The sequence below is a fragment of the Poecilia formosa genome, unplaced genomic scaffold (genome assembly GCF_000485575.1).
Source record: "Poecilia formosa unplaced genomic scaffold, Poecilia_formosa-5.1.2 Scaffold381, whole genome shotgun sequence".
NCBI lineage: Eukaryota > Metazoa > Chordata > Actinopteri > Cyprinodontiformes > Poeciliidae > Poecilia > Poecilia formosa.
Window position 1 is genome coordinate 484,078 of NW_006800320.1, and position 17,619 is coordinate 501,696.

At 38.1% G+C, this 17,619-nt stretch overlaps 1 protein-coding gene across 4 annotated transcripts in view; it reads left to right on the forward strand.

Annotated features, from left to right (window-relative positions):
• hdac7a (histone deacetylase 7a) overlaps window positions 1–17,619 on the forward strand; it is a 105,813-nt gene that overhangs the window by 41,950 nt on the left and 46,244 nt on the right. For all 4 annotated transcript variants that reach the window (XM_007575574.2, XM_007575576.2, XM_016662624.1 and 1 more), the window contains exons 4-6: window positions 15,299–15,465; window positions 16,134–16,224; window positions 16,917–17,037. In XM_007575574.2, coding sequence (XP_007575636.1) covers window positions 15,343–15,465; window positions 16,134–16,224; window positions 16,917–17,037 — 335 coding nt within the window. In that variant the 5' untranslated portion in view covers window positions 15,299–15,342. The remainder of the gene's footprint in view (window positions 1–15,298; window positions 15,466–16,133; window positions 16,225–16,916; window positions 17,038–17,619) is intronic.

Sequence of the window (17,619 nt, forward strand, 5' to 3'; positions counted from 1 at the left end):
ATATTGGTCCACTCTTGATTGTGTTAAAATGACACTTTTGAAAGTGTTATTTGTGATAGAGTTGAATCAACACTCTCAGTAATTGAAATTTAACAGACATCAGTGTTGATTTATCTAACACTAGTGTATAGTGTCAAAAGTTAACACTATGATTGTGTCAACACAGAATAGTGTTAAATATAGAACAACATAGAAATCTGAGTTTTAAAATACTACTGGTGGGGTGAGCTTTGATGGCACAGGGGTTAAGCACAAATGAAGGCCCTAGTTTTCAATATGGCTGTCGCAGGTTCGCTTCCCGACTTTTGCTGCATGTCTTCCCCCTTCTCTCATTACCCACTTTTCTGTCAATTTACTATCAAATAAAGACCACTATAGCCAATGAAAACCACTATAGCCAATAAAACTTTTTTTTTAACCCAGAAAATACCACCAGTAGTCAATAATCCCCAAATTCTTTTTGAAAGACATGAGATGCCACTTGGCCACTTCAATCTACAAAAACACCAACACAAGTTGCAGTATATAATCTACTTTTATTTCAAAACAAGAACATCAAACACCACTGACAGCAACATACAACAAAGGTCATACATTCATGGTACTTTGCACTGAAGGTGAAGTGCGCTTTGAAAGTTCATTGAAAGCGGCCATGGATGGTCTTATAACCACTGATGGTGAAGTGTCTTTGGTGCTGCTCTTGTTTTCGCCAACATGCAGGAGGAAGGGCTGTCCTGGTTCCACACCAATGAGGAAGGCTTCAACACTGGCTCCAATCTTTGGCAAAATGCTAAGATGACAAATAATAAAAAATTATTAACAATATATGGCACAGTTACATTCAAATAGCAAACAAAGCCAATAAGATTTTTTTTTTACAAAGAAGTAGAATCATTAGAATAACAACATAACTGCACATATCTGACAACATGGTTCACAGCTTGACATGAGCTGTTTTGGCATTTTTCTTGTGGCCTTGGAACATAGGAAGAAGCAGGTGAACAAACAGAAGAATGCCTGTTTTTTCCAGCCTGGAAAGAAAAACAGGAAAAATAGCAGACACATTAGGATATTAAATAAATATTTTAAAAAGTGTGAGCAAAAGTAATCAGACCCACCGGTGTGTGTCACTATCATATTCATTCAAAATACTCTGCCCCCCTTTAACCTGAAGAGCATTTTTCACCACCAACAAGATAAAGCATAAAAAAGTCAGAAATAATTACCATGAACACAATTCAGACATTATAATCATTAATCATTATAGAAATTAGTCATTTTATAGAAACATTCTGGACTGCATTAAAAGTCGTGCCAACCTGTCTGAAGAAATGTGTTGAAGTCATAACAGGCTTCAGTCACCAACATGCTGTACTAATAAAGAAAAAAAACATTTTGGCAGTTTTTAGATATGCCACAGGTACAAAACATTGAAGTCAAATGGCTTAAGTGTCTCCTCATTGTGTAGATATGTTCTCCAGAGTCCTGCTAATGACCTAATTATTCTATTCAGGTGTGGTGCAGCAGCAGCACATCTAAAAGTTGCAGGACAGTGGTCCTCCAGGACTGGAGTTTGACACCTGTGGCATAGATCAAGCCACCGGTCCAGCACAGCCACTCTCCCCATTATATAAAACTTAAAGAAAACGACCCTAAAACTAAATAATGTTAACTCAAATGGCCTTCAGATTTTTCTGACAGTTTTAATAGGATTGCCACCTTTCAGAAATCAAAATAAGGGACGCCCACCGTGGTGCGTTGTCCTACTCTCACGGAGTGGGATGTCCGTCGCAGTGATAGACAATATTTTATGGCAGTGTTTTTTTGTCTTTAAAAAGTGATCCATAGAGCAATCATTCATACATAGAGGTCGGTTAGAGTACCCCAAAACTGTACTCCAATCAGAGTAGCATACTTTAAATATGTTGAATTAAGCAAGTGTAAAAGTATTTGGTAAACCACTGAGTAACTGATCATAACACCTGATTTAATATTCAAAATGTGTCCTCAGACAACTAAAAGTATAAAAGTTATGTGAACATTCTGATATTTTACAGAGTATTACCAAAATATTTATATAAACAAGGAGTTAGGTTTGGAGGCTGGTTCTAGACCAGATTTACCACAGGGGCCAGAATAGTCAGTGTTTTTTCATGGAAACACTTGAAAAAGAATGAAACAAACAAACAAATAAAAAAAAAAACACAGCAATATTTCATCATTTGATATAATAAGTGAGCCAAAGACCCACTTGCGTCTCCAGAGATTCAGGTTGCAGATCCCTGGCAGATGGAAAGCGTGATCCTATTTCCATACAGCAGCTAGAAGTGCAGCACTATAATTTTTAATTCATTGTTAAAGTAAAATTGTGAAGGTTAAAATAAATCCATCACTGAGTATTAACATAAGACATTTATTTAGTATAACTTCTTTGGTACCCTGTTGGCCCCCATCTAGAACTGCCCCTGGGCTGCAGGTCTGTGTCTGGTGCATTAATGACCACTGAACAATGAATTCATAAAATATATAAACATTTCAAAAGAAAACATACAGAAAGCCCTGACAAACCTTTTAAAGTAGGAAGTATTTATGTATTTACTGTTAGTCTAATGTATGCTTTGTTCTTTAAATGATCATTTGTATTATTTTGGCTGATATTATTATAAGTAAGCAAATAATCAAACCGATATAGTCTACTAAAAGCACAATAAGAAACTTAATCATAGCAAAATGTTACCATATCAGGGTCTGCTGTGTTCCTCTCCTGATCTATTCTGGCTAGTATCGCACTGCGCCACGATGGACACATTTTTTATTCAGTGATTCCTGTGTTAATCCTCACTAACATTATTCAGCCTGGGATTTGCGTCTTCCTTCTCACGTCTGTATCTTTACGAGAGGTTTTGCTTCCAAAGACGGTGGAGAATAGGGTCGAAGATGTTTTAAAAAGAGGCGGGTTGACAGCACCTCACCGCAGCTGCGTAGTGTCCGTCTCTAGGCAACCGTGACAACAGCGTCGGTCCGTAGCATTCAGGGGTCCTTTAGCTCCCGCACCATAGACATGAATACATAGACTCCTCATGGAGCGCTGAGTCGTATGTAACAGCGTTCGCCATCTTCTATGTGGCAGCAGAGCAATTGGAGCTCCTTAAGTCCTGTGTTGTGTGGATTTGTTTCAACCGTTTTACGAAATAAACTGGATTCCTTGGCATTACTTTTCACAGGTAAGGATGAAAGATCAGAATGACTTGACTTTGCAGCCAGAAATTCGCTTCTAAACAACTGAAAAATATTTCCTATGTAGTTAAATTGGCCCGAAGTAACTGCTGGTTGTTAGCGTAGCAGCTAACGTTTTCATACTGTTTTCTAATGAGAGAGAGAGAGCTGATGAAAAACCGCTGTGAGAAGGTAATTAAAGACCAGGGGATTTAGTGAGGAAAGATCAAGTCAGGATCAGAACTGGAGCTGCTGTTCTTCAGTCTGTTTCCCAGCTCAGCTTCACAATGTTTGTATTTAGCTATAAAGATGCTATGAGTCAGAGCCCAACATACTGAAAATGTCTTTCTGAATGTGAAGGAAACATGCATTTTCTATTACACTTTTGGATAATTTCTCTTTTATCCTTGGTTTTAGTTTTGCCCATGTACCAGGATGTCTCAGACGTCATTGGAGTTCTCCCAGTGTGACCAGCAGACTGAAGCCCTGCCTGTGACCAGTGTTCCCAGTATAATATTATTCTTTCACTTTTTGTATATTTATTAAATATCTCAATCTGAAGTATTAGTGTATTAATACAGCTTATGTAATGAAAAAAATAATTTACTCTATTAGAATTATTTTCACTCTTTGCTGTCAATAGCAGAGTTGACATACTGTAATAAATATTTTTTCTTTGGAAAAAAGACAATGACTGGTTTATAAATCAAGTCATTTCTCAATAATGTATAAAAAATAAGAAAATTATTTGTTTCTTGTTTTGAAATGTTAAATGTACATTAAATTATGGAATTATGTGCAAGGACACTCAGAGGGGACCCGGAAATTCAACCACACACAGGAGTATACAAAAAGGGAAAAAGTTTATTTTTTCAGACACTGGTTTCTGCTCAGGGAGAGGTTATCAAACACAGTACTGATGAGAGAGGGGAGAAGACTGGTGATGCACGGATAAAGGAGGGGCATCTTAGAAATGTTCAGCTTAACTGACCTGTAGAGCAGTGGACGGGTGGAGCAGAGGAACAGGGTCTGATGACAGGGAGATGCAGGAAACCAATGGAACAGGGTTCTGTGGAAGCAATTAAGATCTCCACGGGGAGATCCAAAATGCAACACCCAGGGACTTTGTCGATAATCAGGCTGAGGTCATACACAGGAGGACAGAGAGAGCAAACTTAGCTTTGAGGGGCAGGCAGTAATCGGTGGTCGNGTCTCTAGGCAACCGTGACAACAGCGTCGGTCCGTAGCATTCAGGGGTCCTTTAGCTCCCGCACCAGACATGAATACGTAGACTCCTCATGGAGCGCTGAGTCGTATGTAACAGCGTTCGCCATCTTCTATGTGGCAGCAGAGCGATTGGAGCTCCTTAAGTCCTGTTGTGTGGACTTGTTTCAACCGTTTTACGAAACAAACTGGATTCATTGGCATTACTTTTCACAGGTAAGGATGAAAGATCAGAATTACTTAACTTTGCAGCCAGAAATTCGCTTCTAAACTGAAAAATATTTCCTATGTAGTTAAATTGGCCCGAAGTAACTGCTGGTTGTTAGCCTAGCAGCTAACGTTTTCATACTGTTTTCTAATGAGAGAGAGCTGATGAAAAACCGCTGTGAGAGAAGTTAATTAAAGACCAGGGGATTTAGTGAGGAAAGATCAAGTCAGGATCAGAGCTGGAGCTGCTGTTCTTCAGTCTGTTTCCCAGCTCTGCTTCACAATGTTGGTATTTAGCTATAAATATGCTATGAGTCAGAGCCCAACATGCTGAAAATGTCTTTCTGAATGTGAAGGAAACATGTATGTATTTTCTATTACACTTTTGGATAATTTCTCTTTTATCCTTGGTTTTAGTTTTGCCCATGTACCAGGATGTCTCAGAAGTCATTGGAGTTCTCCCAGTGTGACCAGCAGACTGAAGCCCTGCCTGTGACCAGTGTTCCCAGTATAATAAATAAATGTTTTATTCTTTCATTTTTGTATATTAAATATCTCAATCTGAAGTATTAGTGTATTAATACAGCTTATGTAATGAAAAAAAGTAATTTACTCTATTAGAATTATTTTCACTCTGCTGTCAATAGCAGAGTTGACATACTGTAATAAATATTTTTTCTTTGGAAAAAAGAATGACTGATTTATAAATCAAGTCATTTCTCAATAATGTATAAAAAAATAAATACAAGAAAATTATTTGTTTCTTGTCTTGAAATGTTAAATTATGGAATTATGTGTAAGGACAGTCAGAGGGGACCCAGAAATTCAACCACACACAGGAGTATACAAAAAGGGAAAAGGTTTATTTTTTCAGATACTGGTTTCTGCTCAGGGAGAGGTTATCAAACACAGCACTGAGGAGAGAGGGGAGAAGACTGGTGATGCACAGATAAAGGAGGGGTATCTTAGAAATGTTCAGCTTAACTGACCTGTAGAGCAGTGGACGGGTGGAGCAGAGGAACAGAGGATCTGATGACAGGGAGATGCAGGAAACCATTGGAACAGGGTTCTGTGAAGGCAATGAAGATCTCCACGGGGAGATCCAAAATGCAACACCCAGGGACTTTGTCGATAATCAGGCTGAGGTCATACACAGGAGGACAGAGAGAGCAAACAGCTTTGAGGGGCAGGCAATAATCGGTGGTCGTGAGGCAGAGCTTGGGTCAGGGTCCAGAAATCCAGAATAGAAGGGATCCGTGAGGGGCTTAGCAGGAGGGGTAAATCCGTGGTCAGAAGGGGGGGTCGAAGAAACACTGAAGGCTTGGAAGGAAACGCTGTATCTCTACTGGCTCGTGGCTGTTGATAATCTGGCAAGGAAGCAGAGGCTGAGGGGTGTTTAAGTAGGGCAAGGCCCAGGTGGAACAGGTAAGCAATCAGGCGTGGCAGGTAAACTGAATGAGTGCTTAACACAGCATTGACAGGACATGAATCATAACAATTATGTAAATATGTTCTTTAATAAAACACTGTAAAAGTGTGTCTGTTCATCAATGCCAATATAATAATGATCAAAATCATTTCTATCAAACAAAAACATTGTGCTCTTTAATCAGAAATGCTCCAAAACAATTAATCACATCAAAAGTTAGAAACTCTGTCTATAGTCATTTCTTTGATTGCCAAATATATTAATGTGTGTGAGAAAATGTGTCAATGACAGATATTAATTTAAAATAATTTGTAGAATGGCACTTTCTGAAGTTCGGTCCATTTACTTGTATTAGCTTACTGGCAGAGAAGCCACATTCAATATGGCGGACACTGTTGCGTATCGCAGCAACGGGCCGACCCGCTCCTTGAGGCGTCTACGTATTCATGTCTATGCCCACAACGAGAATTTAGCTGACCTTAATATTTCCTGTGTTTTATTTTGGTCATTATTAGTGTTGATATGTGTGTGTTAGGCATGTCTATCGGACATTTATAGAAATACAGAACAAATCGCGTCCCGTATCGGTTCAATACGGGACGCAACATTTAACAGCCAAATACAGGATGATTCCGTATTTTAAGGGATGGGTGGCAACCCTAAGTTTTAATGCTAGGTTAACCACCTGACACCTCGTGCTACACCTGTTTGGCTAGCTTTAGCTGCTAACAAAAATAATAAACAGTCGTATTTACCGTGATATCCAAACAAATAAACCAAGTTAAGCGAACTATGTATATGAATCGATACTCTTGCGCAAACAGAAAATTAATGCAGCCATATAAAGTAGTCAAAAACATGATCATTTTAAAATGGAACTTACCTTGTTATGATATGCTCCAGACAAGAAGCCATACTGCTGTCTCTGCTCCTAGGACAAACACGTGACGTCACAAATACATTACAATTGTGGGAGGAACATTACAATTGTGGGAGATTTAGTCTGGTGTTCTAAATCAACACCAGACCGAGTTAGTGTTAGTGTTAATTTAGAAATCAACGGCAGACAGAATTGCTTTTATTTAACTCTTTGGAGTAACACCAACTCTTTAGGGAAACTAACACTCATGTTGTTGAATTATACTAAAGTGTTGAAGTAACACTTTAACATACTAACATACAGTGTTAGTGTAGTATGTTTTTAACATACTACACTAACACTGGAAATCTAACGCTTTTGGATTTGCTGTGTATGAGGAAGCCAGACTTCACAGGGAGAACCCAGACATCCACTGGCTAAACAGCCAAACTCCTCTTCTTGCAAGGCAGTAACTTCCACATGACAGCAGCATCTGAAAATTACTTTTGACTAGATTTCCTCCTGTGTTTGGTCATTAAGCATTTATATTAGGAGCAGAAGCTGCGTCAATGTGAGAGAACAGTCTGTAGCTGCATTTCTGTTAACCTTAAAATTGCTCAAATTGGAATTACAAAAATAAATTAACTTAATACAAACACTGCAATTTTGAAAAAACTTGTTTTCAGTCAAATGTTTTTGCGCTACAACAGCACCTCTGCTCAAGAACAACACATACAGCAACAGTAGAAATGGTAAAGAATATATGAACAGCTAACATGCCTTAAAAATAATGTAAAACTTTATTTTATGTTTCCATTTACTTTAAAGTAAAACCACTGATCAAATGGCTAACTTTGAGTCTCTTTCCCTCATTAATGACTTCCACACTGAGGAGTGTTGTTGTTGTTGCTGCAGCCTTTTAGCAGTTAGTCATAGTGTGTTCACTGACTGATTGGATTTCTGCATTTCCAACTGGAGGGTTAACCAGTGAGAAACCAGAAAACCTTCCAGTTTCATTCACTAGTCAATTGACAGACACTAGAAGTCAATGCAGAGCAGCTTTTTATGACTAGAAATGTAAGGAAGGATTTATGGCATGTCCAGAGAGGTGAGCTCAGACCATTCGCCCAATGAGAGAGAAGCAAGAACAAGCTTCTCTTTAGCAGGAAGTGAATCATTGGAAGTCAAAATTGGAAATAAAAGAAGAAAGCGCCCATTAAAACGGAATTAGGTTTTATAGGGAATTGAAATTTGAGAATGTTGTTGATCAGTTAAATAGCATTGAGGGGAAAAAGAAGATTTTTCGTTTTTTTAAATAATACTGGGATCATTATGAGAATTTGAGGTATAGATATTAGGATCCAATAAATGGCTGTAGTGCAACAATAATGGATTCAAGCTGCCGTTGGAATCTAAAGAAGAAGAAAGTGCCCATTTTCATTTAACACATGCTAGTACTGCTACTAGCATGTGCTAAATGAAAATGGGCACATGCTAGGACACGAAGGATCAGCACTTTTACTGTTACAGTTACCGTTCGGAAACTACTGTAATCATTTCAGTTAAATCTAAACCTGGCAACTTTTTCTTTTTTAACCGTAATAAATGTGATATTCAATTGACCTGTTATGACTAAAATTTTGGGTGTCCACCCCCTGCTGCATTGTTGTGGAAAACCTGGAGCGGCAGAGATATCTGTGGCTTATAGTCCGGTGCGGCTTATATGTGTATGTTTACTGTTTTTAAAAAAAAACAAAAAAAAACTCTGGGGTTACATTTAGGCACTCCTGCAATCGTCACACGTTTTCTGTTACAAACTGACTCCGACCCCCACCAGAGTAGGGAAAAGTTATGTGCCCCTCACAGGAAAAAGTTTGGGGACCCCTGATGTAAATAATACGTTTTTCCTTTTTTATTATCTAATTCAATACATTATAATTATTTTTTAAACACATAATATATGTTTTTTTCCCAGAACAATGCCCGAGGGAGAACATGCCACTATCAGGAAAAGCAAATTAAAGTGTGAATCATTTTCAGTTGGCTTTCTTTTTTCTATACTTCTGTCGTGACATATGTTGCATTATCTGCAGAATTGAAATTGCAACTTCAGCATAAAGTTCAAATTTGACTTTGCTAAATGAGGAAATGGACAATATTAAGAATTTGACGAGCTGCGCTGTTGAGATGCTTTAGTGGCAGTTATTTCTGTTCAGCTTAAGACTGCAGTGAGATTTTCTAGTGTATTGCTATAAATGTGTTTTTACTTAAAATAGGTTTTATGTTATGCCAATGGACTTCTTTGTGCTTCATTAGTGTCTTATTTTATTTTGATATTTGCATATCATTAGCTGTGTCCTCACCCTTCCTAAGTTAGGGTGAGACAACCTTCAGCTGTATTTTTTCATACCAGAGAACAAGCAACAAATATGACACAGAGTTGGTCTGAAAAGTACACACACCCCTAGTATAATACCAGATTGTTTTGATATAAAAAACACACCATGATATGTCATTTCAAGCCTTTTAAAACATTCATCCTGCTCAATCCAACTGAAAAACAAACAAATATATCAGAAAGAAAAATATATTCAAAAGCCTGTTACATAAGTGTTCACACCCTTTTTTAAAGCAACCATTGATTCAGTTTGATCATTCAGACTTAGTTCTGGCTCATTTTCCTCTCATTATGTCATTGTTTTGTTCATCTAGATTTATGCTTTATCCTAAATTCCATCAAAAGAAAACTAACCCCAGAGCATAATCCTGCCACTACCATGTTTTCCTGAGCATTTTAGAGTTTTTCTTGTAAAATTTGACCCAAAGATTTGATTTTATAAAGTTACTATTCATACCTTTTTATCTCGTCCGTTTTCCACCTTAAATGGACATCATTTGCATTCATTCTTATATTTTTGCATGCTGACTCAAACACTCCAAAAGTATTGAGATATTCATCTACTGAAAGTAGCTGTTGGGGATGAGTGATTGCACCACAAGCGCTCCTGTCGGTACAGCGAGAACATGGAGCGGCCATGTTGCAGCTATATTTGGACAAGTGACAAAACAAGAGGCGCAGTCAGCTCTGTGCATTGCGACTTTGTTTTCTAAACCTGGTCACACTCTCCCGAGTGTCTTCTCTGTCAGCACAAGAGAGATTCACTAACATGCAGGTAACCAAAGATTGCTGAGCAACTTGCTTTTCTTGCTGCCCTCTCCCTTTGCTTTAGGCTGAGCAGTTTGTATTTTTTTTTTCCTTACTGTGTTTTGCACAAACTTAAGTTTTGCTGCCTGTTTTCTGCCATGTGGCATTGTGCTCTGACAAAAATACAACATTAATGTATTTCACTACTAATTAGTGTAGTTGTGAAGTCAAAAGAAAATATTTTTAAAAAGTATTTCCCAAAGACACGCAGAGAATCTGAGCATTATTTTTCACATCGTGAAACACATTTCATATTTGGATTCAGCTCTGGACTTTCAGTTGGATTGGACAGGATGAATGTTTCTTAAAGTTGATTAAGTCAAGTCGATTTGTGTTGTACATTTCAGCAACAAGACAGTTCAAAGTGCTTTGCACCATAAAAACATAATAAAGTATTCAATTATGAAACTGCAACTAACAATACATGTTAGTTGCCTTCATCATCATGGATGAAGGCATCCATGATGATGCCTTCATCAAGCAAATATACATCCAACATGTTGATCAATTTTCCACTTATTATGAATCAAAGGAAGCTCTAAACAGGTGGGTTTTTAACCTTCATTTTAAGGAACTCAGTGTTCCAGCAGTTTTGCATTTTTCTGGAAGTTGGAATAAGATTTGTGGTGCATAGAAACTGAGTTTTAATGAGATGAATGAGGTTCTGCAACAGCCATGAACATGTAAACCGCCATTGTTGTTATGAATGATGCGTTCAGGTTCAGGTTAGATCCATACATCAGTGTTTGTTTTCACAAGCGGCCTTTTTACTGTCAACATGAATATGTGAGGGCGAAATTTTCACAGCTTTGAAAAATCAACTTGTTTATGGTTTCCTAGGACATAGAAGATTAAAAGGTTCCAGTTTTTTAAAAGAATGGTTTCCCTGTGGACGGGCCCTCAGACCTCTGCATGACTCTTTGTCCCCTACACAGCGTGTGGCAAACTAGCAAACGGGATTTTTTCAACAAAACTTGGAAAAACACGTGTCATCTGTCATCTGCATTATACGGCAACACCTTCCCACTCTCTGAGAACAAAATAATCTGACGAGACAGAGCGCGACTATTGCACGCTCTGACCCGACCTGTAAAACCAGTCCTGATTAAACTGTGCACTCGCTTAAAATAAAGTAGAAACAGCTGGGAGGAATCAAAGGAGAGGCATTACCTTTACAACCGTGTGGGAGCGACTATCTCAGACAAACACACCTGTGTTTCATTTGGTCCATCTGGAAAACACTCGCCTAATCTGCCCAACAAATCAGCACATTCCCAACGGTTCTGCACTACCAGGCAAATAGTGTCTTCACTGCTGCCATGACAATTTCCATAATATCACACATTGTCACACTCACACAGTTGTTGTAGCTTTTGTTGCTTCTTTATATGTGTGTGTCTCTGTAGATTTAACTGGAGCTTTGGAGTTCAGAGCCTTATGTTGCATTATGTTCTGTTTGCGCTCACCTAATCCTCTGTTTGTTCTTCTGACAATAGAAATAAAATAACAGTGAGATTACCAGGAGTGACTGTGACTCTGACTGTGAGGTCCACATTCCCTCCCAATTCTTCCAGCGCCATGTTTCGTCTCAATGGGTGTTTTAAAGCTGTAAAATAATGTACAATTAAAGAAAAACAGAACTCAATTGATATAGTTTAATTGACTGAAGTCATTTCTTTCAGCAAAAGAAAATCATCCAGATAAAAAATCTGATCAGTTTAAGTGTCCCATCTGTGTGTTTAAAGTCAGATATGTGACTTTTTTCTTGTTCAGATTTTCTTAAAAGAAACATTTGGGTTCAGTTGAGATGAGTTTTGTTTGGGGGAAATGAGAAACGAGGCTTTCAGATGAAATGCTAATCGGTAAAAATCTCCATCATTTAGTCACATTAGATTTCATATCTAACTTAGGGCTGTCAACATGAATACGTTAACACATACAGTTGATCTAAAAATGTGAACACGTGTTTGTTACATAATGCAGATTAATTGAACAACCTGTTTTGACTAAGAGTCTCTCTCCCAAAGAGGGTTTCCTAATTCACAGTAGTGTGAACGTTTTTCCACAACAGTAGACAGAAGTTTAACATTTTTCAACTTGTTGCGATGTAGCACGTTTACAGGTATACAGCTCATACCTGTAGATGTGCTTCATCGCAACAAGTTGAAAAATGTTAAACTTCAAATGGGTATTTGCCCATTTAGCCCATATTCTTATGCCAGGGTGGCATTAGAAAGGGACAGGGCACCTGAGTACTAGAAAATAAAATGTATGTTATCTGTCAGTTATCCCTTGAACAAGTTTGCTAAGTTGTGTGCAGGTTTCCCTCAATTGCTGTTGAATGCTGGGAGACTGCATTACCTGGTTTCTGCTACAAAAAACATAAAGAAAACAGATAATTGCTTATATATTAATTGGTTGGAGTGCAGCAAAAGGCGGGGCGTGGCTTGTGGTTCAAGCTTACAAAGTTAGTTCATACTGATTACTCAGCGCTAGAGTGTGATTAATCTGATTAAATTTTTAAATCAATTGACAAAATTAATCTAATTAGAAACACTTTTAGTTATCAAATTCATTTGTGTTTCAGAGAATCTGTGGTGACATCCCCGTGTGCTTCTGTGGTTTCCCCGAATTTCAGGACAGGAGAACAAGAAGCAGAAACAGACTCACTGTTTCATTGTTCATTTCTTTTTATAAGCATGTTTATAAGAGAGAGAACACAAGTTATTATTCTCTGGGAATAATAACTTTATTATTCCTGACTGTCATTGGAGAAAAGCAAATGCTCCGAGTGCTCTGCGATGGTGTGAATGTGCGTCTCTTGCCATGAGACCTCTGTCATTCCAGCCAGAGTCTCCATCCCGGCTGTGTTAGTACCTCTTAATATGGAGGAGCACTGACCTGCACGCAATCATTCACACACACTCACTCACACACACACACACTATGCATGTAATAAATCAACCCAGAGATTTTGAGACAGTCACTATCATTTCACTGTATTTCTGCTGCCCTGCTGGCGGCAGACCAAACCTCTTTACGAGTGACATTTTCTTCTCCAGAAGTAGCGAGATGATGTCAGATGAAGTTATTTTTAACAATTGTCAAAGTGTGTGTGTGTGCGCGCGTGTGCTTGAAAGTTTGGTTTCACCGTCAGGCAGGTTTGAGCAATCAGTGTCTGCTCCAGCCTGTTTCAGTGTTTGTGTGCCTCATGAGAACGCGTGCAAATGTATCTGTTTATGAGTGGGGTGTGGGTTTTTGGAATGTTTACAAAGGTTGCTCACCAGGAAGTGTCATTCAGGTGAATGTAAAAACGATGGAAGTAGTGTGAAATAGTGAGTGGATAGAGAAATGAGCATCACTTTTGCGTGTTTATTCTTGTTCGCTCCTGGTGCAGCTTATGTGACAGTGTATACAGCTGCTCCTGATCTGAGTCACTTTTTTTCTGTGCATCGGGAACATCTCTGTGTCATGGACAGAAACTGCCTTCCCTCACCTCCCACTCTGCCTTTTCCCAAGCTCTTCCCTTCTTTGATCCTGCATTTAGCGACGATTGAGGCGATAATTCCCAGTGACTCAGCCATGCTATGCAAATAGCCCCGACTGCATGCAAAGGGCATGGAAATGTGCAGAGTGCAGCAGCCAAACTAGGCTTATTACATTGCAAAAACATAAAATCTTAAATATTTTTATCTAGTTTCTAGTGTAAATATCTTGTACACTTGAAATAAGAGCAACTATAGCTTATAAGTCCAGCCAGATGTAGGAGCTTGTTTTAAGTCAGTAAGTTTTTAATATTGATAAAAATTGTAGCTCCACTGGCAAATTATTTCACTCAAAATTATAAGTGAAATAATCTGCTTGTGGAACTACTATTTATTTAATCAATATTATGAAATGACTGACTTAAAACAAGCTCCCATGTCTTTCTGAAAAGTTCCTTGTTTAGTTTCGTCTGATTTTATGTGTAAGATATTTATACTAGAAACTAGACAAAAATACTTCAGATTCTGTGTTTTTGCAGTGAATGTAATTTTGCACTTTAATTTTGTATTATTGTAGCTATAAGGAACCTTAACAGCTGGTGTCAGTAAACTTTACAAAAAAGGTTTTCAGCGGATATTAAGAGGAAGTCTACTGTTGAGTTTTGCACCATAAATCAACTGTAACTATGATACGGTAAAAAGTGCATAGCCTAGAATATTCATATCTTCTGCATCGTTGCTAATTTGTGCGACACATTTTTATTGAAATCTGTCGAGGCTTTTTTATTATCGCTCCACTGACTAGACCTCGTTTAAATATAGATATCATAAAGCAGTTTGCTTGTTGTCAATCTGGAACCAAATTATCTATAGGCTACGCCTCTGGGAACAACGCCAACTGCAAGTTTGTGTGATTCTGATCTAGGAAGTGGATATTTGAAAACTATAGATAAGGGATTCCCAGGTAAAAACTGGTAATTTTTTAAAATATCTTTCTTAATTCTATTTGTTCACTGAAAAGGGAAAATCAAACCACAAACTAAATTTTCTATGTTTTTATCGAGTTTTCTCTCATGGTTTTGCTTAAAAGCCTGAAATTATAACATTTTTTTATGTCTATATTGTCAAAATATTTAATTTTATTAAAATAATTTAGAGTTTAAATGTATTTACTCTTTCCAAGTCTTAGACTGTAGAACATTCAGTTTATATATAATAAAAACTAGAGTTATGTCGTGGGAAATTTACATCAAAGTTCATCAATGTTCAAATCCAACATGGCTGCCACACGTGTAACACATTGCAATAGTCACAAGCACCAATTTCTGATCATTTGTATCTGAAAGAATTTGGCACACAATTTTATTTGAACGTTCAAATGGATAAAATCTAGAGAATTCATCATTATTGGTTTGGAATGCTAATGCTAGTTAGCCTCGAAGCACAACAAATGGTAGATTCCTATTGTTTTCTGACTCTCCACTGTAACATTATTGAATCCAAGAGTTCCAACTTTACCTAAAGGTTACATAAAAAACAGCTTTCTGTTACTACTTCTCTGATATGTGTATTATGGTTCTTTTTAATCAGAACTTTGTTCTGTGTGTTGGATGTTGTTAGTGAGGAGGATCATTGACACAATCCATGTTCTTTCTGTTGTCCGTCTCTTCCAGGTTTTTCCAGCGCTCTGTCAGTGTCCTGCGCCGTGTTCCTTCCCATGGACCTCAGGGTGGGAGAGCGGGGGACCCCGCTGCACCAGCCACTGCTCCTCACACCCTTCTCCCCACAAGGCCGCAGTGCCTTCTCCCAGCAGCAGCAGCAGCTGCATCAGCAAATCAGGGTAAAGATGTTCCTGACAAATCAGGGGCAGCATGAATTTCAAACAGAAAAACAGAAAGGAATAATATTTGTTCAGGATAAAATGCACACAATCCATCCATCCATCCATCCATCCAGCCAGCCGGCCATCCAGCCAGCCAGCCTGCCTGCTTGTTCTTGCTTCTCTCTCATTGGGCGAGTGGTCTGAGCTCATCCTGGACAGTGGTGGAGAAAGTACTCAAAAAATTAACTTAAGTAAAAGTACAAATACAAAGAAAAATGTACTCAAGTAAAAGTAAAAGTATTACATTAACATTTGTACTTAAGTAAAAGTTAAAAAGTACTGGCTTTTAAAAATACTTAAGTATTAAAAGTAAAAGTACCGGTACTTGCTGAGTGCATTACCTAATTGTTAATAAAATATCATTAAGTGTGCATATTGTATTTAATTTTAATATATCAGAAATGTGCCATTTTAATTAGCAATGACACAGTTAAAGCATGTTTTGATTGTGTATCCATCCATCCACTGAACTTTTGGAAAAAAATGGAAAATATGGAATTTTGAAATTAAAAAATGTGTTGCAACTCTGTAAAGCATAGGTAGATGAACTTCCTCAAGATAATAATCCAACTTTATTCTTCGTCCTATCATTCTTGTCTAACATGCGTGTGTGTTTTCGGCTGCAGTTTAACATGGAGCAGAGGAGACGGGAGCAGGAGCACCATGAGAAACATCAGGAACTACAACAGCTAATGCACAAAGACAGAAGCCAGCAGAGTGAGTCTGTACACACACACACGCACGCACGCACGCACGCACACACACACACACACACACACACACACACACACACTCTCTCTCTCTAAACCCTTTACTTTAATGACATGTTTCTGCAAGTTTAAATTAAGGTTCCAAATTGCCGTTCTTCATCTGATCTTTAAAAATAAGCATTTCTCAGAGTGCTAATCATGGCCGTAAAGGAAAGTCCCCACAGGAGATCTGTGGCTTTGAATAGTGACGGAACTGCGTCACTTCACTTCTCAGAGCTGTTTGCTTTGAAACAACTGCTAAATATAACCTGACAAGTGGAGCTACACCAGGGGAGTTAAATATAGAGTTGGGCCTGGGCGCATAAAGACACTGGGTCAATATTGACTTGATCGCTCCTAGCACCTGCTGTCACCTGTGTGTGCACACATTTGCTTTCGCACCGAAAACATACCCAAATGACAGCAAACACACTCACAGAAAAGTCCGACTCTCAAAGACACATGTATGAAAAGTGTGCTTTTGTTGGCTGAAACCGTTTGTTGTTTTTTTAAACACTTTTTATTGATGTGACTAATTATATCCCGACGTAAAACTCTAATATGAGTCATGTGGATTGGACTGCTTACATTATGCTGTAATACTTCCATCTGTGTGCTGTTTTGTGTGTGCGTGTTTGTGTCGCTGTTGTTGATCTGCAGGCGCTGTGGCGAGTTCGGTGGTGAAACAGAAACTCCAGGAGGTGATTCTCAAGAAGCAGAAGCAGGCGGCGCTTGAAAGAACAAACTCAAACGCCTTGAATGCACATCCTGTACCCTACAGGTGACGAAATCATTCTCAACTTATTTATCGTGCTGCATTTGTTCTCACCAATTTATCTCTGCCACGGAAAAAATCTTAAATCCTGAAATAGTTCTAACATAGAGTCAGTATAAAAAGAAGACTAGTCTTTCAGTTCCGGGTTAACACATTAAAAAAATTACAAAAATAATTGGTCTAAACAAAGGTTATTATAGTTAACTAAAACAAAAGAAATAACAAACACTGAAATTGAGAAAATATTTTTGTTAAATGAAATAAATAAAAACAGTAAAAAATGGGGAAAAACTATAACTAACTAAATCATAGACTTCTAAAACTAAAACATACTGATATTTCAGCTATAATATCCTACATTTGTGTGTATGAATCTATTTAAGAGCCTAATGTAAAATATTTTTTTTCCCCTGACCATCAGCTGTTGGCAAATTATGGCGGCGCTAACGATAGTCAGCAAGATGAAGACAGCAAAAATTGACATAAAACACCAGCTGGTTGTTCAACTATCAGTGACGTGCGGTCAGGGGAGGCAGGTGAGGCAGAGCCTCATCTATCGACATGGAAAAATAATATATAATAATAAAA